The sequence below is a fragment of the Lichenostomus cassidix genome, chromosome 3 (assembly GCF_008360975.1).
Source record: "Lichenostomus cassidix isolate B80296 chromosome 3, HeHo_3.0, whole genome shotgun sequence".
NCBI classification, from domain to species: Eukaryota; Metazoa; Chordata; class Aves; order Passeriformes; family Meliphagidae; genus Lichenostomus; species Lichenostomus cassidix.
Genome location: NC_139483.1, coordinates 32,046,587 through 32,073,303, shown reverse-complemented (window position 1 = coordinate 32,073,303; position 26,717 = coordinate 32,046,587). Strand labels below are relative to the sequence as shown.

The following is a 26,717-nucleotide window of genomic DNA, read 5'->3' as shown; positions in this document are numbered from 1 at the left end:
TTTTTTCTTTTCCCTGTGGAGCTCATCAATGCACCATCTGATGAATGCCTCTGAGGTAAGGCATATAAACCTCTGATAATACCTGAGGCATTGAAGACTTCATTAAGTATAGGTGTCTGGTGTGAAGCACAGATATTTCAGAGTATTGATCATTACACAGTCTTCATATTCAAATTACAGCTGACTTTGACTTCTCTTAAACAGAAAATGGGGCAGCTAGCTCTTAATCTGGATACTCAAAAAACCAGGAACATACCAGTAACCCATCTAAAAATTTTAGGAAACACATTGGCAGAACTAGTCTGAAGGTGGAAACAGGTCCTTCCATAATACCTCCCTTCTCTTCTGCAGCCCTCCATTCCATTCTCCAGTATGTTTATTGACAAGGACCAGATTGCTGTACAGTCCTGACTCATGTCTAAAGCAGGTCCTTTATCTGCCTTGAAAGAAGATTATATTTGAGGATGGAGGGAGAATCCTGAAAAGACCAAACTATGTATAGCCCATTAATTTTGGCATTTCCTGACCCTCTAGCAATTGATTTCACTACCTGAATCCTCTTATTAAATGTATTTTATGTAATTTCATATACAATTGTGGTTACACTTCAAGGAGACATCAGCAAGCCTGGAACATTCTGGTGTATCAAATAGCCTCAGTTGCTGAAGGAGCTGGCAGCAGCAGCCAGTTGCCACCTTTAGTTTGGACAGGCAGTAGAGAAGGAGAATATCTCTCACAACCTACCATGATGTTTTGCTAGCATTTGCTACCTGCAGAAAAACACTAAGACTCAGGAGTAACACAATCCTTCCCAGTGCTGTAGGAAAGCTGGGGTCTCATGTGTTTATGTCCTTTTTGACATGCTCGTCTCTCATCAGACAATCCTACACACTTTTAGCAGTGTCTACCCTGGGCTTTCCTCATCCAACCTTTTTGCATGTTCTTATTCCCACACAATGACACTCATCCTCAGTTCCTCTCCTAAACAGCCTGACAGAGCTCAGGTTCATCCTGCAGTGGTCCAAGCAGCTACACCAGACTTTGCCATTCTCCAGCATCACTGCTAGACACTCTTCCAGTATTAATCTCCCTTTCCTCCCCCTCTTCCTCCTACTAACATCCTCCACTGTTACTGCCTGACCTCCAAGGCCTCTCTCCCCACTCAAGTACCCCCACTGATACCCGTCCGAGGAGCCCCATAATGTGGCCCTAATTTGTCATGGCTGCTGTATCACACTGCCAGGTGAGGTGCAGGCCAGGTGAGGGGGCAGAGAATGGTTACTGGATCTTCCTCTGCCTGGTCCACCAGCTTTACTAGAATCTGTGTGAGCAATGTGTTCAAAGTAAGCTACACAGAAAAGAGGTAAGTGGTAATTGCTTTTGTTTAGGGCTGCAAAATAGAATTCATGAATAGAAAATGAAACAATAAGAATAAATATTGTGCTCGGGAAATTTGCAGGAATTTTCATTGCCCAGCCTTTCATTCTGTGTGTGGGAGACACAAACAGAATTGTTTCACAAAAAGAAAGCAATATTGGAGAGGAAGATCCAGCTGAAGTGTTGTAATGATTTTTCTGTGGAATTATTTACCCAATTGTATTATATGCTTTGTTTTGTTTCCTCCCAACCCCTCATCTTAATAACAAATATTTTCTTTGTCTTCTCTTTCCTCTCACCCCAGTGCTATGAGGATTTTGGCTATTCAATGACAACAGCAGTACCATTAGAAATAGGAATAAAAACATTCCACAAGGGAGACAATACAATAGTAAAGCTAAGCTTTAGGAAGTGCAAGACTGTGTGTTTGTGCTCTCTATTAATCATATACCTTGGTGTCTTCCTAGGCACTTGGCCAAAAGGAGAAAGTTGTCAACTCCCTCAAGGTGTTATCGTTACAGCATCAGATGATGTATGCCCTCAGGTGTCTTGTAATCTAATTATTTATAGAGCTATGTCAGAGGAAAAATCTCAGTAACTGTGGCAGTCATTTCTGATTGTGAAGTCTTAACTCTGCTCCTTTGAGCTGATGCACTGCTTTATTCACAGCAATAAATGTTTACATAACAAAGGAACCACATGAAGACTATATTTGGTTTTGGCTCTTACTGTATGGGAATAATCTCTACAAAGGACAGTTTATAGCTCAAAAAGAATAAGCCCAACAGCGGATGTTACAGGTGTGTAACAGCTGAGTTCACTATGAACCAGTACAGTTTGCTTAGTGATGTCTTTCCTTTCTGTTAATAATTTTGACAGTGGGAGAAAGGAAATGGGAGCAATGTGTGAAGCACATGCAAAATGAGGCCAGGTGGGGAGCTAAAGCCCTCAGTGGTTCAGCCATGTAAGCCTGGCTTTGTTAGCAGAATAAAATGAGGTAGTTGAAGAAAGATGGGTAACGTGTTGGACCTTTAACCTGGGGAATTCTTCACCTGGTGAAACGAGGCACTGGGGAGACAATGAACTTGTTCCAGGTGGAAACTGACTAGACTTAAAGGAAAAATTAAGCAAAGTGGAAATTTCCACTGCCACTGCAGTTAGTTATCTTGTCTGAGGGACAACCCAGAACACTCTGCTCATTGCAGAGGTGAAGGGGGAGCCAGCTGAAAGAATTGCACTGAGGGGACACTGTGGAGAGGTTCATGTACTGGGAAAACTCCACATCTGGAAAGGATGTGACACTACAGCAGTCAAGAGGTCAAGAGCAGGGGAAAGGTGTTGCTGCAGCCAAGTATGGGACTTATACTTAAATTGTAATATTACAAAATGCATATAAAATATAGGGGGATTCCCCCTACAATTCTTGTCTTTTAAGAGAAAGACAATATTGTTGAACAAATCTTGTGTCTGTGACAACACATGAGCATGTGGCAGATGCACAAAATAGCACCTTTTGTTTCTTTCCACCAAAGGCAGAAAAGAAAATCAATGACAGAAGAACAGAGTCCCATTGGTGAAGCTGCACCTCAAATGAGTTCAGTTTTGGGCCCCTCACTGCAAGAAACACACTGATGTGATGGAGCATGTCCAGAGAAGGGCAATGGACCTGCTGAAGGGTCTGGAGCACAAATATCATGAGAAGTGGTTGAGGGAGCTGGGGTTGTTTAGTCAGGAGAAAAAGAGCCTCAGGGGAGACCTCACTGTTTTCTACAACCACCTGGAAGGAGATTGTAGCAAGGTGGGGGGTGGCCTCTTATCCCATGTGTCAGGGTACTATCCCTCTCACCATAAAAAGGGCTCATTCAAGAGCTGTAACTTTTGTATAAAAGTTGCTCTAAAGCTTAAACAGTCCACAAAAAGGGCAAGAAGTGCCCTGTTATTCATAAGTGACATAAAAGTACCCCATTTTCTTAACGTCTTGCTGATTGATGTACAATAGAACTCTCTCTCAAAAAAAGCAGTTGCTATCACCCAACAATTCCACTTCTATCTTTACAAATGGTTTCTGATAGTGCCAGCCCAGCTCTAAGCTGGGCACCACTATGTTGGCCCTGAAGGCACACAGAGAAAGACACTTCCTCCATCTTCTCATTTTTGCTTTGTGACAGTGGTGGAGCAGAAGTCACACAAGCTTCATTTAAATAATTCAACCAACAAGAGAAAGAAATTCCTTTCAGTTTTTGCCCCAAGTCTGTGAATTGTATGTAGTTTGGTTCAGGTGTACTTTGCATTTTGGCAATACCAAACTGAAGACATACACATTTACTTAAGCTCAGCGTGTTACTCAAATGAGAGCTCAGAGATCCAGATATAGCTTAAAGTCACAGCAAGTGCAGGTTTTGGGGTGGGAGAGAGGAGGTGGTTAGAAGCACAGCTCTGCTGAGGGCCGATGATTATTTCAGAGAGAAGACTACACGGAAAATGGAAAAGATTATCCCTCTCCCCTCTGTATTTTGAATCTCAGCACAGAACCAAACACCATTCACAAGCAGCCATTAAAAACATCCAAACAAAGCTAAAAGATAATCAAAAAGAAAAGGATCCTAGTGGTCTGTCTCATTACAGTGCCAGCTCCTAATAAACTCTAGCTGAAACACAGAAACTCAATTAATCCAGGGAGCTAATTAGGCTCAGCAACTCTATGTTAGAGCTAAAGCCAGATTTTCCAAAATCAGCAATGCCATTTGTTAAGAAGACATGCTCAATAAGTAGACTGATTTACAGGAGAAAAAAAAATCCTACAGTTAAAACAAATAATTATTCCGATTTTAAATTTAGGGACTCTGCACTTGGCGAGGCTCTGCACCAACTTCTACCAAGATACACTCATAAAGGGAAGGAAAATATCTTCCCTCTCCCCAAGTCCCTCCTTCCTTGGCTCCCTTACTTGGAAGTATAATGGCAACCACAGGTTTGGCTCAGTTTATCTGTATGGTTTAGCTGCTTTATATGAGAAGACAACAGTCGCAACTGCTATGGAATAGCAATGGGAGTGGCTTAGGAGACTGCCTGCCTCTCCTCCAGGCTGCCTGTGCCCTGACAGTGCAGCAGGAGTGCTGGGAAGAGCTGGAATGTAGCTGAACAGTGCCTGTGCCTATAGGGCACTCAGGGAAAAACACGTAAGAACAAAAAGTATGCAGAAACATTCCCTGACCATCTGCTGAGGACACGTTCTAGAAAGCACCTTCACACCAGCCCCTCCGGAGGCTGATATTAGCAGGAGCAGAGCAGACACCCGGTGAGGGCATTTCCTCCATCCCCGCACCAGCACGGAGAGAGCGCTCACTCCCTTTGCTCAGCGCCTTTCCTTCCAGCGCTGTGCCCGCAGCTCCCGCTGCCTTCCGAGCGCCAAGCAGCGGGCAGACTACAGCCAGGCTCTCCACTCTGCGCTCAACAGGCCAAGCAAAGAGCTTGTTTGTCAGAAGGGCTCAGCTCCCTGCACCTGAGCTGCTGCCACTCCCATGGCTGGGGTCACACGTGCTGAGGAGCCACCACAGGTGACAGCACCTGCGGCGAGGGCAGGGCAGCAGCCACCTCAGCTCCCCTGCCTGCCAGACCGGCTTGGCTCCTCTGTTCACCTCGCCCCAGGCAGCTCAGTGAGCATTTCGGCTGCCGCCCGGTAGATGACACCCCGCGGCAATTTGGAGCGGGGACAGGAAGGGGACAGCTCGGTGCCACACGGAGCACTGCCGTGCTGCCCAGCCGGAGCTGCCCACGGCCGCACCGTGCGGCACCCGGGAGCGCCAGCAGCCAGAAACACAGCCCTGCCCTTGGCTGCAAGGAGTGCTAGGATTCACTGTAGCCAGGGTGGAACACCAGGGTTATTTCCTCAAAGGAAAATTAACTTCAAATGTTTGTAATTGATACATGAATATTCATGATCTTTTGGGAGGATTTCATAATTAGTTCATTCTGCTTAGGCTCATTTGATCTGCAGTAGCGACAGCAGTAGTTTACGCTCCTTCATCAAGATGCCAACAATTTGGCAGCATGACCTTCCCAGTTTCCTGTGCTGGAGAGCAGCTCTAGTTATTCTAATTGCAATCCCAAATGGAGTGGTACCTGAAAATAAATTGACTGCTGTTCAGTTTTAGAAACCTCTCCACTTGGCAGTGCTCCTAGTGTAAATAGATAACATCTCCAGGAAACTGGGAAGGTCACTCGGCGAAATACTTCACATTTTGATAAGTAAGATTTTATCTGTCAGCCTCCTAGAGCCTTCAGCCCACAGCATTATAGCCGAGGGCAGTGAAAGTGCACTTACTCCCATGTGGAAAGGGGGAAAAAAGAGAAAAAAGAAGGGAGACTTTGGTTGTCATTAAGGACATGGAAATTATACAATTCATCTGTGCCACTCATTAGATATATTCCCAAAGAAAGCTAGGCTCAAGAGTTCACGCTGCCTCTGCACCTGCACACAAGCTTGTCTTATCAGTTCAGCAATAAACTTTTAGCCTGTTGCCAAATTTGAAGAAAGTTTGAGAAAACAATATGCAAAGCTCGAAGATAGTAAGCCTCTGTAAATGCTGTAAGGATTAGTGGCTGGGGGGATAGAGAGAAATCTTATTTGTGCTCCCACAGAAACAAGACAAATGCTTCAAAATCCATTCTTGAACACACCAGAGAAAGCAAACAGATGAGAGAAATTCCCAAAACCAGAAAAACTTTTGGCCAGTATTTACACCTTTTTGGATGTCAGACTGAGAGACAAGTTGTTAGAAACATTATGTTTTTAATGCTGATGCTCACAAAACTGTTCATTTAGATCAGCAGACTCAAAAATATGCACTTACATGATACTGGATCTTGACTATAAACTGTCAAAACCCAAAGTAAAGCAGTGAAAATATTAAGCTACCAGCATTACAGCAAAATATAGAGTCAGAAGCCTCAAGTCATGCTTCCATCTCTGGTAATCAATTTAATACCTTTTAAATTTCTTTTTCACATACAGCTCCAAACTGCTTCACAGAGAAGCATGAAACTGCTAAAACCTGATAAAAGAAACAATCCCTGTCCTTTGGCAAGGAAGACAGACTTTGCAGCAGCCAAGTGATCTGCTAACTAGGATAGGATTTAAGCAGGTGAAGCAAGTTCCAAAAAGGAGGAATTTTTTATGTGTCATCTCCCACATTTGACAGAGGGAACACACTGGCCTCAGTAGCTCAGCTCCACACCATCTCCAAATTAAAACCCCATGACTTCCATTTAGCAATAATGTATTGACATGTACAGGGAATACGTACAGATCCTAGACAACATGCATAACTGTCTTTCCAAAAATCGGGAAAAGTAATAGGGGTAAGTATGGACTTAGCTCTCTGACTTTACACATTCTTTCTCTTTAGAGAAGAGTAAGAAAACTGCCTTTTGTCATTACACCTATTTCTTTGAAAACCTAGGACTAGGAAACCAGTTGCACTTCAAGGTCTCAATTTACTTTATTACTCAACACTTAATTTTAGGGTCAAAATAAATTTCTTAGATACTTGCAATGATGCTTACAGAATGTAATGAACAGAGCAATCCCTTGCCTGCAAATCCTTGGCCTCTCTATTTGTACTGCCAACAGTCAGTATGGGTGGGGCGAGCTTGTTAGGAAGTGGAGAAACACCAAGAACTCCTTCACATAAAAATTAATGGCTATCAGACAGCCAAAACTTTCACCCACAGATGGGCCGAGCTACTCACACAACTGGCTGATTTAGAGATGTGATGAGACAGGCTGAGCAATAGCAGTGATGATGGTGACTTGCATGGCAAATAAAGATCATAGATGAAAATTCCCTGCCTGGGTTTTGGTGAAGTCTACAAACCAGCCCCAAAAATTAGGATTTTATTAACTGAAATCCGTGGCACTGCGGTCCAAACCCAGCTGTCACTGAAATCTCCAGAAAGGCTCCCTTAAGCTTCATCAGGGTCTGAATTCAGGGTTTTTACAGCTTCAGTGACAGGATACATAAGACAATAACTAAACCAGTCCCTTCTGACGTCAAATACACGGCATTTAAATTAAACTGTGGAACCACAGGCAGGTTTATGATGACAGTTTTGGCAGCACAGGACCAAATCTAGCAGCTGGTGTAGGGCAGTGGGAATTCTGTCATCTATAAACACAGGCATAAGGAAACTAAATGTTTGATTCTTTTACATCTCTCACACTCCATCATACTTCGTTCACAGAGGAGTCTAAATAAAACCTGAGGGACTCCAGGCTATGAAAGTGCTATGCGTTGTAAGTAAAAGTAGCAAAACAAATATAAGTATTTTTAATGTATGTGCTAGTTAAATCAACTGGAGACAGGCTGTATCAATACATTTATCTTCATCCATGCAGCAATTTAAAATATTAATTATGCACATGCATTTTTCATGTTATCTGAAGTTTCACTCCCCCTTTAAGTGGATTCTTCTGTTTATTTTGTCTACTACAGTAACATTGATAAAACGAGATTCTTAATATTCTCTTGTATATCTGACATTTCAGAGATCATCTTATAGCCTGGACAGCAAAGGAACGGAACTGTTTACTTACTGTTTAGCAATTGTTACATTTGTTGTAACAAAGGTTACTACAACTGCTTGCAGTTTTACTTGGGGTAACCAGAACATGCTTTAGGGCTCAATATTACATCTATTCTGCTCAGAAAAACAACTACAAATTTGAGTATTTCCATGTTAACAGCTGCCTCTCCACAAGACTGGCAGTCAGAACAGAGTTATGAGTGGCAGAAAGCAACATACAATACTATAGTTTGTATGCATTCAGTTTTAAATCACAAAAAGACCTCTTTTAAAGTTAGCTGTTCAAAATCCAAGAAGCACTAAAACAAAATTTCAAAGGTAAGCTGAGCCAGCCTTTCATAAAAAGATCCTTTCAAGCTTCAACTGTCTTTAAAAAGCCTCAAACTGGAATCATTTACAATGTGCCTGGAAGGTCCTACTTCTGTTTACAAAGCTGCTGCTGATACTCAGGAATTCCCACAGCTGAAAATAGTTGAGGCTTGAGTACTTTTGGCAAAGTATGTGTTTTAGCCTTACACTCTATCCTTGGTATCTGCTGTTGAATTCAGCCAGACAGGATGCTATAAGGACATTTGGCCTGAATCAGTAGGGCCATTCTTACATTCTTAGAATTGGGTTATAAAGGTTTACAGCCTGACTCTGCAGCCTCCTTCCTGCATCCCCTCTGCATGCCTGCTGTGACCTCCTAAGGACAGAGCAAAGAGTTCCTCAGCATCCAATCAACCCAACCTTGGCCAATGCATCTGGAGACACAGACAGGCCAGGAGGAAAGACAGTCATTTCAGAACAACAGCCCATGGACAACCACCACAGAGGGAGAAAGAGGAAAGAGAAGTGCACTGCTTGGTCCTGTGAGCCTAATCTCCATGGGACAGCATCAAGGCATGGGTGATGCCTGGGGTGAGAAGAAACTGAATTACGAGCTCCTGCCCCTACCCAGTACAGAGAACCATACAATCCTGCTTAAGCATTTAGAAAACCCATCCTTAAAAAACAGGATTATGGCTTCCCTTCACTGCCCACACGTTTCCATTTTAGAGGGGCATGCCAACTACTTCTCTATTTGCTCATGCTCTTCGGTTTCCACTGCTCTCACTCCCCAGGGATGGGAATGCTCCTGCCACATGTACAGGCACGTGCTCTCCATTCCTTAACTATATTTGGGTGTGCTAGCCAAATTAATTTCATTTTCTCTCATGTGAAAAATTCCCATTGCCAGACTTTCTTGTACTTGTTTCAGTCTGAATTCATCCTTCATCTATATGGGAGACCAGAGCTGCACCTAGGAGAGGAACTCCTAGCCCCTTGCATAACTATTACTATTTTTCTGCTGTCATTCCTAATGCCTCCTCAGATTCCATTACCTTGTCACTGCTAGTTTAGCTGTGGACACCTGTGATCATTAACCAACATGCCTAAATCAGCACACACTCCCATCCCCTTTCTAGCTGATGAGCTCCCAGATTGCATCAGAAATTATTAGCAGTCCATCAGGGCAAGCCCTTGCATTAGTGCCATTTGTATTACTGTAGCCCTCGAGGTCCCACAGCTGCTCCCATCTGATGTTCTGATCTGCCTTTGTACAGATGATGGCTCTCAGCTCTGTGTATGCAGTCACTATGATTAGCATGCTCCTGCTTTGTGTGCCAAGGCTGCTGATAATAACACCAAATAAAACCTCTCCCAAATCTGGTCCTTGAAGAACATCCCGGGTGGCCTTCCCTCTAGTTTGATGCCTCCCACTTCAATGCTAGCTGCTGTTGTCTCAGCACTCTTCACTACTTGATGCATCTTAGTGGTCCTTGTCTTCTTCAGCTGAACTAGTAAATTCTCAGTGGACACCAATTCAGGCATGTACTCAGATCTAGGTAGATTAAATTTCTTTCACCTGGAGATTAGGTACCACATCTGCACAGAACAGAGGGCGAGAGCTGTATCCAGAAGGTCGTATCCAAATGTATCCCCATTTTGAAAAGAGCATTGAATTTAAATGCACAGACATCTGTTCCAGATTTCCTGGTCTTGGGAACAGTCAAGATATTTCACGGCTCACCATCTGAGAAGGCAATACTTGTTTTCTGGATTTACTTTACTTCAGGATTTCTTCCTCTCACATCTGAATACTAATACCAAATTATTGTTGCAGTAGGACTTTCTTAACGTCTCAGTATTAAATTTTGCAGCTATTGCACTAACAAAAATTGATCATTTAATTCAGATGATTTAGCAGTGAACTCATTTGAAATCCTCTTTTCTCCACTCTTCCTCCTCCTTCTCCACACGCTGATGAGCAAATCATTTAGAGAGAAGTTTGTCTGCTGACTGTATGAATTTTGCACAGTAGGAAAATACATTCATGTAATTGCATTTCTAATGGCGAGGATCTGAATAAATGAACAAGTTGTTCTACTAATAGATGAAGTAATGAAGGCTAGTTTCCCTGAGTTTGTGTTACTCCATTTTCCATGCTTTGGCTGCCCCCTCTTCTGCATAGTTCCTACAACCCCACCTTGCCACATCCCACCTAACTCACCTCCTTCAGTTGCAGCCCCATCCTCTCTCCTTGTTGGCTCCTGTGTGCTGGCTGGCATTTGGCTCAGCTGGCTGGCGAGCCAGCAGGGTCATCACACTTTCACAGCCCAGCCTGCTTCTGCCCCAGCCCTCTCGCAGTCTCAAGAGTCTTGCACAGATCTCAGATACCAAAAGGCCTGTGCCTGCATTAAATCTGATTGGAAACGGTCAATTTAGCAGCCAATTAAAAAATGTATTTGGATGACTAGCAATGAGATTGTGTGACCATGTATGCTTTAGCCTCTCAAGAGATAGCTAAAATTCTCGCAGAGCACTCATGTCAGAGAAAGTTCTGTCTCAGAGTTTGTCTGGGTTAACAGCTTGGAAGCACAACATTGTGCATAGCAGTCATTCCCACCACCAGCTACTGAGGACAGACAGGACATTTCCCGTATTAGCACTATGACAGTGATTAGAGCCACCTATTTATAGCTGGGCAATGAAAAAAATCTCAGCTCACAGATGTCAAGTTAGGCAGGCTTTTAAGTCTTTCTTATCAAGCGGCTTAGATTATTCCTGCCTTATAATTTTTCAGATTCATGTTATGACTTTATATCCAATTAAGTCTGTGGGAGGACAGCAGTTCAGAAATGAACACAGAGTAAACAAAATCATTAAGAAATGGACTGCTATGAGAGTTCAAGTCATCGCTGCATTGCTAATGTTCTTCAGTAGTTCAGGTTTAAGGGGTTTTTTGTGTATTGTATATTACATACATAGCAAATGGCTTAAAGGCCCTGTTCTGTTTTCAAAGTCACCACTGTACCAATTTTTTAAAAAATAGTAATTACCCAAAAGGGACCAGAGAAATTTTGACAACCCATGAATCTCCCTCAGCACAGCTGATTTGCACACAGTGTAGCTAAAAGGTGCATTTGACCCAAGCACTTATAATTAACCCTTAACTTGTCATATATAAAGAAAAACTTTATTTTCATTTCAGTGATTTTGTTGCACTGTAATTCCAAGAAACACCTATTAGCTATCAAATGCTGACAACTTGCACTTAGCACTGATTAGGGCTAGATATGAACTATAAACCTATCACATTACTATAGTGCAACAGCTCATTACCAGTCTAGCTTTCCTAGCTAATCTTTTCTACTAATTTTTATTTAGGGACCTACTGGCCAGCTCATCTGAAAATTATACGCTAATGATCCGCGAAGAATTGAGAGTTCTAAATGGTAACATGGGAGAAAAAATAATTCTGTTTGATCTCTTTATGTTATGATAGATGCCATTTAATCAATTAGCACAGCAGAACGTATAATTCCATTTAAGACCTGGCAAATATAAAAGAATCCAGGAAAGGGTGAAAGAGTCACACACCTCTTGACTTTCTCCACGATGTCAAAGAGCACCACATACAGTATCAGAGAATGTTTAGAGGCACAGTCACCGAGACAGCAGTCACCACACTATTTCCTGGGGGTCTCCTGCAACAGGGGCTTGCCAAGGATGTGACTGCTGCTAGTAGAGGGGACCTGTCAGACGTGGGGTCACAGCACTGTGCACTGTGTCTTGTGGACCTGCCAGGCATCCTGGGCTGCCTGCTGCCCATTAAGCCTCCAGAAGATTTAACATGGGGGACAGAGACCCTGGAACGTCCCAGAATCAGAAATGCGGCTTACAATTATGCTGCCTCCTTCTCCCCCACCTGCTTGAGATTATGAAAGCATTTGAGAAACTAAAGATACAGCAGCAGTGACAATGAGTGCTTCACAATTATTTGCCAGAACTCGGATTAATACAAGTTATTTCTGAGATACATGGGAGAGGCAGGAGGAAAAGAACACTATGTTTCTTAATGTTATCGCCTGTTAATGAGTGGAAAAGATTAGAAATGGAAAGATGCAGGAAGCCTGAGTTATGAAAATGTATCTGATCCACATTCTGTTATACTTGTGTAAATTAAGGGCATCACGGGATATAAAAGTCCCATATTTAATAACTAATATCAACAAATTGAGAGAAACGAAAGAAATATTTGAAAAGAACAACATGATCGCATTTGGGGACTATCTCATCTCCTGCAATCTAAATATGCTGGAGTTTCTTTTCTGAAGACTGTGATATTCACCCAACAATACCAACATTGTTTCCTGTGTTTACTGGTTCCCAGTCTGAATGAGTCAAAAATAGACATGATCACACATTAATCCCTAAAAACCCCCCAAGTTATGTCTCTAAAACAACCACTCAAACACATACATTGCTGGTCTACATTTGTGCAATTCAAAACTTGGATAATGGCAGAGCACATTATGCTGAGCATCTTCTCAACACTCATCTAGCCCTGACCTCAAGACAATAAGCCTTTAATATGCCAAAAACTGGTCATTTTTTCCTAAATATGGCATGAGAGGCTTTTTCTTCCTGTTGAGGAAGGAGCAAGAATCCCTCATGACTGCCCTTCTTGGAACCTGCACAGCAAGAGGAGTGAAGATCTGCCACTCTGCCCAGATTTTTAAATCTCCCAAAAGAATATTCTTTACATAAATATGCAAAGGTTTTCAAATTTAAGTGCCAGAAATGTTTCAATATGAGCATAATCAGACCACAGGGTTGGGAGATGTTACTTCACTATAATAAAGAAGCCAGAAGGAAAAAGCACTGTACATAGTCCTATTGCATACAATGAGGTTAACCAAGGAGAATTTACTCATGCATTCAGGCATTGCAAAATGCAGTGAAAGACAATATGAGCAGCCTGTAACTTACAATGTCATCACAGAACACTTACCTCTTTGTTAGATAAGTCCCTTTGTATTTATGACAATAATCAATGGTAAAAATTTTTAATTGGGTTCTGGCAGAATGAAAAAGTACTTTCAAATTTTGCAGTCTTAAAAATGAGCTTATATGAACCTTCAGTGAGGGGCACAATTAATGGATAATACACAGAGAATAATACAGAATTCATTAGCTAATATGGATTATAGATCAGATATCAGTAGGAAACATTTGGTATTTTATATTTTTGAGAGATGAATTAAGATGAAACAATACACTGGTAACTTACCATGAAGCACACAGTTATTGGTTTTATGTCTATACAAATATGAACACAAAACTATTAAGACAGTTACTTGTGTTCTGAACTTTAGGTTAGTTCCAATAGAGAGATAACAAAGCTGTTTAATGCATAAAATAGATGTGAAATTGCTAGCCAAAATGACTCCCACATACCCACACTATTAATGTTAGAGTTGAATATTAGCTTACTACAATTTCCTACACAGCCTGTAATATTCTTTATTCATAGCCCACAGCTAAATGTTCCCTGCTGAACATATCTGGTGTTTTGCTGTTGCCCTCTTCAGTTACCTATTGTTCTCTGGCATTCCACGGGAGGAATGTTTAGAAACAGCAGAGTTTTCCCTATGATTAGGTATCAGAACAGCTATTAGTGTGATGCTCAGGCTCCTTAGAAGAATCTGGTATTGTTCCACAGAGAAGCACCATTGATGGATGGAACCTGGCCAGTGGAATTAAAAGTTTATTGATACTGTCTTTTGCATGGGTGTGATATAATAGCATTTTCAGAGAAACTATGACTTTTCTTGGGAGGATGAAAAAATCCATTCCAATTTTCAGACTACACCTAACAGATGTGGTTGTGGTACCACCAGAGACCAGGTGAGTTGAGCTACAGTGTCACAGAAGCATTATGTCCCTGCCTGGGACTATCCCTGACCCTGCTGGGAAGACAGGTGACAATCCCTGGGAGCATGTCCATGCAGAGTGACAGCAGCCAGAGACTTCCAGCCAACAACATCCTCGTCACCATGAGGCTCCCTGCACTGAGATGAGTGTGAGGAGAATGGACGCAGCACCTGAAAATGGACACAGAGGACTTCACCACTTGTGTACCCTACTTGATTTTTATGTCTGACTCACACATAAATTATTCCAGGCAAAGGAGCTCACAAAGGACTGTGTCCTGGTTTCAGCCACGACTGCATCAAGAGTAGCCCAAAACCAATAAAAGCCACTGATTATAATGCCATTGCACAGCAGATAGCCATCCAAAATGACAGCAGTCACCTAACAAGAGAAAAGAAAATCTGTTACCAGATCACCAGGCTTATTTTGTATTCTGCATGATGCAAAGATTCTAAAAGTTACCAAAGCACACCCCCACTTTTTCTGTAAAACCCACTCCACAGTAAGCAGCCTCAACATTAGCCAAAAAAGCAGGAGTGTCGTAGGGTAGCAACACATTCTCTTTCACATGTATTCTCAGAGCCAAATCTTATCCAGCTTTGATCCTCCATCAGCCCTTCACCCCCTTCACAGTTTATACAACAGAGTAAACTACTGCAACTGAGAGTAACAGCAGTTACTCTCAGTTTCCTCTGACATGAGAAGAACTGTCCTCCATCACACCAGTAATGTCCACACATGAGAGAGAACACCAGGATTCAGGAGGTGCATGTTGGCATGATCTGACTGAGAACACAGAGCTCCTACAACACTCTCTCCTTCTTGGAAAAACTGCAGTTATTTCTCCAACACCAAACCTTTGAAAACATTTTCCTTTGTTATGCATACGTGCCAACTGGGTAGCAGATATGAATACTGCATCTAATTCCTGTCCTGCACAATCATGTAACTTCAAAACACTTCACTCGGAGCCTGTGAAAACTGTTGCTTGCAAGAGAGAGGCAAAACAGTCTAGGAGCACAAAAGATTCTGCTACTCTATTTATAGCTGGAGGCAGACATGAAAATTGTGTTCAATCCTTAAAAGACTGCTCTGAGGAGATTCAGGTCCCACTTGCACAGAGATGATGAGGTGCTTTTAACAGCTCACCTTGTAAGGGGCTCCCCTCCTTCGTTCTCTGCTGTCTCTGAGCTGAGCAGTGCCACGTTTGTTTGTAAGAGCACCCAAAACAGCTGCCCCCACCATCCTACTGCACTGCTCTCTGCTCTCTGCAACCAGCTGTACCAAAGGGAGCCACAAGGGCTGATATTTCTGACAGTGTGGACATATATTTTGTCACTGATTTCAAAGTGAGTGAGGTTTTGCTTCTGACCAAGAGTATGAACTAAGGAATAGGGAGAAAACAATTTAGTAAATTCCACCATCTCTCAAAAATAACCCATTGGAAAATAATTTTAAATTGTAGTAATTTTAAATATAGCAGGTAGGACAGTTTTTCTGATGGGATGATAAGACAAAACAAAGCTAAAAGAAAATATGGCTAAAAGAGTAAAGTCTGATGTCTGATATTAATTTTACTGAGTCTTGTCAGATAATGCTAGAAAGCATGTCACCTGGATGGCATTTATAAACAAAATATTTTAAAAATTAAAATAACCTAACAAGTTCATCCTGCAGCATGAGAGAGGTAATTTTCATATTTCTGAAGATAGTTCTAACCAGCTTGTCTAAATGTAAAAAGACAATGCATATTTTTAAAAATCCACTTCACATCTGTTCATTGTGTATAGACCTGGAGGCAACCACCAGCCAAAAACTTTGATCATCCAGCAGAATCTGGTATGTGAAGAGCACAAGAGGATTATCTTCATTGCTTTACTCTCAAATGTGTTATGAAAATAAGAACTTCAATAAAAAAACATCTTGCAGTTGTAATGCAATTCAAATACTCTTGAAGCAATAAGGCAAACTGGCTGAAATATCCTCCACTTACAACCACACAATTCTCCCAAAAGCTTCTAAGGCCTGTCACTCCATTGAGAGGCTGATGTCAAAGACAGTCCAAGCAAAGAAGGAGTTTGAAGAAAAATTGTTCAAGTATTTGCCCAGAAAATGTAAGCAAAGGTTATGTTCATTTTTAAATGAAGGTCACAGATACTATTTATATATATTGAAGAGGAAAATAGAATAGTCCTGCTTGTGCCACTTCAGTAGTCTCAAATCCCCATTTATGTGGCAAGTTTCTGTATAATCTTCTTGAGCTCCAAATTCATAGTCACTGACCCACTGACAAACAATCAATAGATGATTGTACTTTTGCAGCTTCCACATTCACCAATTCCATCAATTATGTCCCTTGCAATTCCAAACAAACTCAGCATTAGGTAACACTTAACCACATACTGCCTCTTTCAACAAATAAGCTCTTAATCATCAAATAAGGAACATGAAATATCCTTTAGCAAGGATTTGAGGATTATCTCATCTAATTAGATATAAGCATGTTTTCTAATCTGTGGGATTAAGCCAAATCCCAATAAAAAGATTTCCATTGATTTACACTGAGTTTTGGATCAAGCACTGGGAGAATTTGATTTTGCAATTCAAAGAGAAAGAGACCTTAAAAAAATGTGTAACTAAATCATGAAAGAAAGAAAATGGTTAACTGAGTTAAATCCTCTGGCACAGAAATGGACTGGACAGCCCATATCCCTGCTAGGGTAGGGTCTTGAGAAAAACACCACCAAGACTTTCTGGATTTCTTTGATGTCATGCAAGTGTAACAATCCATCTGACTACTAGTTTTCATGCAGGGTTGATTCTAGCAGACACACTAGAACACATTTTATTGTTTATTATAACTGCCAGCCATGTGCAGACACTTGACAATCAAGGATGAAGATAAATTATCAAAAGGAAGTACAGCTATTGAAAATTGTCAAAGATTTGGACCCAGAACTCTGCATTGAAATTGCATAAGCCCAGCCCTTAACCCATCTGAAACAGTTTATCATATAACTGTTAATGGATATTTGTTAGTTACAAATTTATTTTGCTTTAAATCATTCTGCAAACTGTGTTCACCTCAGCTCTTGGGTAGTTATTCCACTAACAGGAAGCCCTGTTAGCATGCTTTAAAGTTTATTTCCCACACACCATTACTTTAAAATAAGAAATCATTCTGCCACTTCGTCTCACCAGAAACAATTCTCTCCTCCTGTGTGTATTCACATCCTTGAAACACTACAGAGTAGTTGTCATCTCCTCTCTCAGAGGTCTCCTTTTCCCTGCAAGCTATGAAGCTTTATTTCTGTCACAGTGTTCTTCTAGGTGAGTAACCCTTTCATTTCAGACCATTCATAATTCTTCTTGCTTCTCTTTTAAATTCTCTGCAGTCTGCAACCTTTTCTTAGCAATGAGATGCACAACCCCAAACAAGCAACTATATACTGGCAGATAAAAAGAAAAGCTATTTTCTTTAGTCTACTGCAGTAGAATGTCTTTTTCTCTGAGTTACACTGGTTTTGTACAAGGAAAGAAGAATCAATAGGGAAATGAAAGCTAATTTAACACATCATAGACATATGCAACTATTCATGAAACTGGAGATAACCAAAAATGTGAAATAAGTCTAATAAAAATTATTACTTGCTTTTTGATAATTTGCTGCATTGTACAAGAGCTAGTTATTCCATAGATATGACTATTTAAAAATTATTCAATTATACATGAAATGAATTATCACTACATTTCCATGAGAGAAAATGTATTAATGTTCAATTGAGCCTGAACCAGTGGTGGAACAGGTGAGAATAAACTGCTGGATACCCTGACCGAAGGTTCAAAATGGCATTTTAATGAATTAAGTACAGATTAATTTTTGTATGAAATTACCACAATGGCCTATTTGGGTTCCACTCAAGCTATATTTCAGGAATAACTGCACGCTACTGGATTGCTTGTTCATTACCACTCCCGTCCGTGCTGGCCCAGGACCAAAGCAGTGTCCTTCCGTGATACAGCTTTCTACTGCTCATAGGAATGGCTATTTAAATGCAATTAGTAATTGCTATTAAGTCTGACTATAAACCACGAGCACTTCCCTTCTCATTTCGTTTTGCAGTCCATCATTATTTGCTTGTTACAGCATCCATAAACTACTAATTTGTTGAGTGGTTCAAAGAGCATTCAAAGAGACAGTTCATGAGGCCTGATTCTTCTCACTTGAGTACGTGTGCAGAATGGAGTTTGTCAGCTGAGGTCTGTTGTAAAACTGGTGCAACAGGAGTTCAGGCTCAGTGAATGCAACACAGCCACTTACACTCACTCCACATGTTCACAGACACCACTGCTCCAATTACTGTCACACTGCCAGACTAGCAGGACTGGGTGTAAACCCAAAGCTGGGGAATGGCAGCTCCACTGAAGCTTTCCTTTTGAGGATTTTGTCTACTATAGCTCATTAACTTGATGATGTGCAGATTAAGCTCAAATCTGCACTATGAGCTGTACAAACTATCCTTCAATAAAGTGCATCATTGATGAACACTACAACAGCAATTCCTGGAGCATGCAAATCCGTCATTCGCGTGCTCCTGAGCTGCAGATTAAATTACTCTAATAAAATGCAAGAAGTTTTCCTACATTCACGGACTGTGCATCCCTGATTCCATCCATTTTATGTAGTTCCCTGGAATAATGAAGGAAATTGACAGAAATTCAACCTAGCAAACTGTCAGATACAGAAAAACTCCAGAGGTGAATGTAATTGCCAGATACTCCAAGTCCTCATTACATGTGTGCTGATAGTGTTTCAGTGCTCTTGCAGGCAACTGCCCTTGCCCAGGGTCAAAGAGCATGAACCTAAGGCCAGATCCTCCACTGGTGTGAGGTGGCATTGCTCCAGTGGCTTCACTGCCTGTTAGCCAAGGCTCTCATCCACATGACCTGGCTGAAAACATCAAGGAAAATTTTTTTTTGTTCCTGAGCAGACCATGGTTTTGATAGCTAATTAGGAACTATTTCACATTCAACAAAATATCCATTGACCACTGTCCTACACTCTCCTACAATTGGATCATTCAGGGGTATTTCTTAGGCTTATTTCTCTTTTTGAATAGGGTTATTTCTTCTTCCTCATTTGCTTCCCAGTTTCTCTCTGTGGATTGTTGTCTCCACTGCACATAATTTCAGTGTCTCTTGGAGCTTTCCATTCATTCTGGGCCATTTCCCAGCCCTGTGATTCTGTTTCAGCTGTCTCCCACGTCCTCATTTTCCCCCCTTCTGCTGCTCTTGCATTTCCTCAAGTAAAACAACAGAATAGTTTTTCATCCACTTCTAGTATATTCAATATTAAATTAACACAAAAAGACAGGAGATTCTGAAGGGCACACCAGATTTTTTTCTTTGGCTTTCTGTGACCTTTGTACCATATTCTCATGGAGGAGGTGCAAAAGTAAGGAATCAAAGTAATAGATGAAGCAGTGGAAAGTAAAAGTGATTGAAATTTCTCAATGAAAAACAAAACAAAAGTTATTCTAGATTCAGGTGCTGATGAAGTAACCATTAAATAGGTTGCTATTTTGTCATATAGTTCAAATGTGTCATTAAATTCTTAGACCTAGTAAGCAGTCGTCGTGTGAATCCAACAAAGCTAGGACTTAGTAAAAGCTCATAAATAAGGATAAAATTTCCAGTACTAATACTAATTATTGTACAAGAACTATATTTTGAACCAGTTTTTAGCTGGCCTTACCTCCTCCTGAAAATTTTCTGCTAACATCTTTTCTAGAGAAAAATAATATAACTCATGGTAAAAATGCAAAGGCAAGACATATAATTGAAAGATATCTGGAATTTCTGTTCTTCTCACACACAGCTGATTACAAAGATGGAACAACTGCAGATTAATACACCCATCTAACTAAGAAAATAAACTGAGGTACTGGATCCATCCAAACCCCATTTTTATTTTTATTCCAATAATTAACTATCAATTTAAGGAAAATATCTGCTATACAGCTCACTCTTTAGGCTAGTATACTACAATACTATAATTCAACACTTTCCCTTTTCTCTTAACTTAAAAGCAATAATATTTTACCTTTTCCCAAAAAACCCTCAGATTCTGTGTGCCCTTAGGGCTATTTATGTGACTCATGAACTCTAAAGAAAGGGGAAAAATAGGGAAACAGAGTCCTAGCAACAGAAAAAGTATATAATGCTTTTTGCCAACTGTGAGTGCCCTTTACAAATCCTATTTCAATTTTTTCTAATTCAGTTTTAGAAATGTGAATAAATAAATAAACACCTAAATAAATTATTTTCCAAAGGTCATGCAGAAAGAAAGAATGGATTAACCCATGGTTTAAGCACTAGATTTGATCCTAAAACATGGTGGCTCTTCTGCCATGAAGCCTCTTGTGCAACCATGAACCAGTCATTTTCATATAATTTTATTTTTTGCAGACAGGATTGAATTAAGCAATACCAGCATGTAAGATCTGGAAGGAACTGCAATCATACGACAGAGAGGCAGAAGCACCAAGAATAAAATTCATGCTTTTAACTCACACCCATCTATTTTACAGACAAGACTCCCTCCTTGGATAAGCATAAGCATGTAGTTCAAAATATAGGATGCCTCTAGAAACACTAGCACGTTGGGATAGCACATTAAGAGAGAAGCCTATTAAATAAAACAAGCAACAATTTCTGGAAGAGAAATTCATACAGCCTTGCACTTTTCTAAACAGTTTTCTTACATTCTCACAGTCATTAAAATGCATAAAAATGATTATTTCCAAAACAGCATTACCATGAATTATCACCACCCATGTTGCCTAGCAACTGGAGTAATTTTTGAATAGTGAGCTATATAAACCAGTATCTGGAGTTTGTGCAAATGGGTGTTCATTTGAGGGTTTAAAACACATTCATCTTGGAAATCAGGGGCAGATAATGCAGCACTAATATAAAACTGAAATTCTCTTAAAAACATAAAATGGCACAAACAATTACTTCAGCTTAGCAAAACCCTTCTGTAGCAGATCTAAGCCCTACCCTACTTGGTCAGGGCAGGAACTGACTCCCTTGCTCTTCCTTGGGTTTGCAAATGTCCCTTTCCAATTTTTATGAAGATATTTGATATTCCCATGGAGAAAATAATTCTTGCCCACTCTTCTGAAGGATTTTCTCATACCTCAAGGGCAAAAGGAACTGGTGACATAAAATGGCATTGTATTCAAGTGAAATAAAAATTCTATTTTCATACAACACACTGAGGTGGAAGAACTCAGTTGTTCATACCATGACAGAACAATGTGCTTACTTAGGTTCAAAATAGGTCTGGAAATAATAGTGACAAAGACACTGAGATATTAGAGAGAGATTCTAAGTACATATATGAAAGATACAAACTCCCAGAAATCATGATCTGGTCACTCTTTATCTGCAAATTTTTGCCCAATATAGGGATTCTTGTCCATTCTTCAGACTCATGCAAAATTTGACTTGAATACAAGACAAGATCCTCCAAACCACATCAAACCATATTGTTTGATGTCTGAGAATTTCACCATTACTTTCTCACAACTTCAGTAGACAAGTTCCTGCTAAAGCTACTATCAATTTGTGTTACTATTCCCAAAAATGGGAGTGTATCAGGGGGTGTTCTCAAGGGAGAAAGATTGCAACAGAACGGTTTCCAAAGGCTTAGCTTTATGGGCAACAATAAAAGAAAAGCAACATGTGCTGCAAAACAGCATGTGTTTTTCATAGAGACTGCAGGTGAAGAGGAAAATTCATCCCTGGCACAAGCACACAGACCACTGAAGGCAATGCAGTGGCATCTGCTTATACCAGCTACGAATGTGAACAAGCTTTTCCTTACAGCTACTACCTGTGGAGATAAAGCTGGACACAAAACTGAAGGGAATTTAAGAGCCTGCAGCCTCTCAGAGTTTAGAGAACCAAATTTCTGCAGTATGGGAAAACCCATGCATTGTGAGTTTCCAGGCTCCCAGGAAGCCATACAGTGCCTACTGCCAAGCTGCCATAAAATACTTAATGGCTGTTTAATAGCTCAGATACAGAAAAGATTCTCCACTTTGTCTGCTGCTCTATGGAAATTTACTGAGACCACACACAATGTGCAGAGCTGTCACATAAGAAAACATGTCCATTGTTTTCCTTTGGTCCCACTCAAAAGAGGCACTCAAAAATATAAATTTATACTTAATAGTGAAAAAGAACACCCCTAGAGAAAGGGAAATTATCCCAGCTAGACAGGCTAGTCACTGCTCTAAACAAGAGGTGCCACTGAACACATCACCTCCGTCTGTGGAGTAAGCAGCCTCTTTTACAATGCAGCACACACACACACATTCCCCTTCCTCTCGTCTCCACCAAGGAGCAGGACACACCTATACTGCCAGATCGTTGGGCTAATGCTGTCTTTGCTCATCCAGCCACCAAAACTCTTACTTCCATTGCTCATGAAGATATCATATATGCGAAAAAATGCTTTCTGGATTCTTCTCAGCAGGAGGAAGACAAAATTTGCTCCAAAATATGCCAGTATATTTTTCAAATTGTATTCTAAAAGTCCTCTTAGAAACAGGACATTGCCTCTGATTTACAGATGATCAACCACTTCTCTATAACATCTTCCTATAGGAAGAATTCTTATCAGGAATGAATTCAAGAAGAGATTGTGGCCTGAAGAGAGTTTTGATCTTCTTTCAGCAGTACAGACACTGATGAGAAAATATGCTGACATCTCTGCAAATCCAGAAGTGCAACAGCTGAGAGTCACAGCAAAGAGACTGAACACACAGCAAGTAGAAGATGTGTTTGCTAATGCTTTTCCCCTTCTCAGTCATTGCCAGGAAAGACAATTTTTATATTTGGTAACTATTCCTTGTATGTTTAGTTCTAGCCTAGCAAGCATCACTAACATCATCTTTTGTATTCCTACAGATGACCTTCTCTTCAATCCATAAAATTGAACAGGAAAGAAGATAGGTTTCTGAAAAACGTTGCTTGAGTTACACTTTGTGGAGCGCAGAATTCAAGCTATTTTCACACTACGACTAGGTGCATGATCCACTAAACATTTAATGAATGTTTCTACATAGAAATTTGGCTAGTCTTTAACTGAATTCCAGCCTGACTGAGCTCCAGGAATGGGAATATTTCCAAAAAGCATAAGCCCAGACTACCAAATAATTTTTGAAAATAAAGACTGGAAGAGAAATAGAATTATAACCAATCTCAATTAATTTTTATTCTCCAAAATGAAGACAAAACCAAAGAAGGAATCTTGAATGAACATGTGAACATAAGCACGTTTGCAGCCTTTTAAATGCTAAAAAGGGTAAAACGCATGGACTGAAATATTGCTCTGTGGATGACTTGGTTCATTCTCCATGTTGTTCCTAACTCCCGATGTCATACACATGTCCTTCATAAATGGTGATATTCTTTGGCATTTTGATTACAATATGCTGCTGGAAGCCATTCCATTATGCCACTTGCTACTCCCTAGGTTCTGGGCTAGAGAAAATCAGAAACTTCTCAATAGGAAGGCAGTGTGACTGCCTGGGCTGGATAATGAATCCAAGCTTGCTCTCAGACCTGCACACATGACACATGGGGCAAGACAGTGAAGAAGAGAAAGGAGCACAAGGCATACCCACCAGGTGAGCAATTCCCCTCATTTCCCAGAAGCCACCTGCAGTAGCAAAGGCCACTAGTCTACTGAGCCAAGACGGACTACTTTTTTTTTTTTTGCAAACGAAAAGCTGACGCCGATATTCAAACCATGCAAAAATAAAATGCAAAGTAACCTTAGATCACAGAAGGAAGCTCATTACAAGCACGCATACCACTTGTGACATATATTTCCAAGAAAGTAAATTACATTCAATGGACATCAGGACAATTTTGTGGACAGCACTGGATTACAGCAGCAATGCTGCTCACTCCTTGGAACAAATACAAAAGGCTTTCACATGCTCTGAAATATTATAAAAACTTTGAACAGTCACAGAAAACAAAACCCTAATATGTTGAACTTCAAACCTTAAGATCTTTCAGCCACCTGGGTCCTATTTCAGCAGGCTTCTTCCTTTGAAACCTGTTTGTCAAACACAGTGTAGCTACCAGGTGTAAGGTCAGATCAGGTGTCACTAAACCTCAGGCAGCTTTTGCTGTAGCTCAAGAGGGCTGCACTGACCCCAGCAGACTGTTTTCCTCCTTATCCAAAATCTGCCTCAGGCCCAGACAGACAAACTGCTTTCAATCCTTTCATTAGGCACAACCCAGACCACCACTTACTTGTATGGGATGTGTTTGCTTCCATTGACAAGGGCGAGGATGACATTGCCCAGCGCTGGCAAGGAGAGGCAGAGGCCAGAGCTTCCCTCCCGGTTTTTGCTGAGCACTTTCACACAGCTGCCCAGGTCAATAAGGTGCAAGCGGCTGCGACCTCCAGACACTGCCATAAACAAAGAAAGCAGACAGTTAGTGTGTGCCTCCAAAAGCAGCTTCCCATGAAAGCAGAAGACTCACCATGACTTGTGAAGAGGAAACAACCCAGAAGCCTTCCCTAATTCATGTTAGCAGACACAGCTGTAGGGGTCCTGTCAGCCTTTATGGCTGTACATTGCTGTCTGCTCCAGACATGCTTAAAAATTGCTGAATATTCACCCACTCCTGCAGGTTTAACTCTGTGAGAGTCATCAATGTGACTATATTTTTTAAATCTAGCTCTATTAGCCTGTAACTGAGTTGGCTCTGATTCTGTCTCTGTCACTACTGTTTCTCTGGAAAACTAAAGGCTGGGAATTCTTGCTTAGTGAGCAATGATACTTCTCTTATTTTTCCCATCCTAAATGCTGTATCTCAAGAAGACCCTGTGGCATCTGTTGGACGTTCAACTTTTCTTCAATTCTATATACTTTCACAGTATCATTTCAGCTAAGAAAATGTTTGACATGCCATGGGTGATGGATTGTGAAGTAGCACCTTTGTTCTAAAAACAGTTTCCATAAAACTGGCAATAGATCTTTATTGTTTTTTCTTGTTTACTGTGTATCAACACACTACTTTCAGAGTGAAAAGATGCTACCCTTGAAACACCACAATTAATGGATATTTGCTCTCTTTAAAAGTCTATGGTTCCTTATGAATCTGGGATGGGAACTAAGTAGACTTCACAGAGGTGCTTCTAGCTCTCTACTATATCAAGACAGTTTCCTAGCTGAGTTTTTGGCATCTGATCTTGGACCACTCCTCCCATACCTCAAGTTAGTTTAGAAGCAATCTGTAGGAAAAGGCAATTTTATTTCTAGGATCTTAACTCAGAAAGTAAAAGGACACAAAAAAACCTTAAACAGCCACAGAAATACTTTCACCTCTCTGTTTACCTCTATGCTAATAACTTCACCGCCAATTCTAACACAGACAACTTGCACAATTAGTGAGAAAAAAGAGAGAAGATGAAAGAAGACCTCCTGTGCAGGTGATTTATACTATGGGATTCAGAATAACATTCCAAAAATGTATGCAGTATCTCTGTCAACAATAAGCAAAATACAGTGATTTCTGCTGCTTTTGTGTCCTGTTAGTTCTTCAGCTATATCAGGTGTTATGCAACACTGGACTTCTATTCCTCTCACAAGAAAGTATCCACACACACTATGGACTTCTGCCCTCACTGCAGAAAGTTAGGCTGCCTTGGGGAACTAGTAAGGCATCTGCACCTCTGAATTGACCATGGAGGACTTTTGTCTCCCCACTAAGAGTCCTTGAAACTCTTAAAGAGTCCCTGAGTCCTTAGAGATCACTATCCTCAGAAGGCTGAAATTACCTTTCTTGAGTATCTCCTAATCATTTATTCAGGAAAAGAAAGAAATGCATTTAGTTGCTACTGAAAATGACTAGGTGACTTTACTGAATCATATATAATAAATATTTCTGTTGCTAAGGTTACCAGATGTCAGGGAAATGAAAGAAAATGGAGGAAATCACTACCTTTCAAAAGCTCAGTTATATTGTATCCACATATACTCCTATTACACAGGTTGAGGAAATCCTGAATAAGATAACTTACAGGTTCTCTCTTTCTTATTTAATTTACAAGTTGAAGTAACATTTTTAAGATTGTAGATCCACTTGATTGATCTGAAAATGAAGTTATTTGTAAGGCAGATTCTCCACTAATGTGCCTGGCTACTAAAGGGAAAAGAAGTGGAACATCCTAACACTTGTTTTTGTCTGTGGTCACAGAGACTTTGCAGAGCTGACAGCTGAAAAATGACTGAGCCAGTTCTGTCACGATGTCATTTATTTCAATGGTGCTAAGCCTGCTTCATGACATTCCTGGTAATGAATCTAACAAGGAGGTAAGTACAGTACCAATGCCTTATTCTAACAGTCATTTTTTACCAAAATCACACGTTAGCCAGCCTTTTAATCTCTTATCCTTTAGAAGCTGTGTTTCTTTTTTTCCC

The 26,717-nt window shown here is 40.7% G+C and overlaps 1 protein-coding gene across 1 annotated transcript in view; it reads right to left on the bottom strand.

Moving 5' to 3' along the window:
• Nucleotides 1-26,717, bottom strand: part of KIF26B (kinesin family member 26B) — a 293,798-nt gene that overhangs the window by 31,084 nt on the left and 235,997 nt on the right. The window contains exon 10 of the mRNA XM_085055178.1: nt 24,541-24,700. Within this exon, the coding sequence (XP_084911304.1) occupies nt 24,541-24,700 (160 nt within the window). The remainder of the gene's footprint in view (nt 1-24,540; nt 24,701-26,717) is intronic.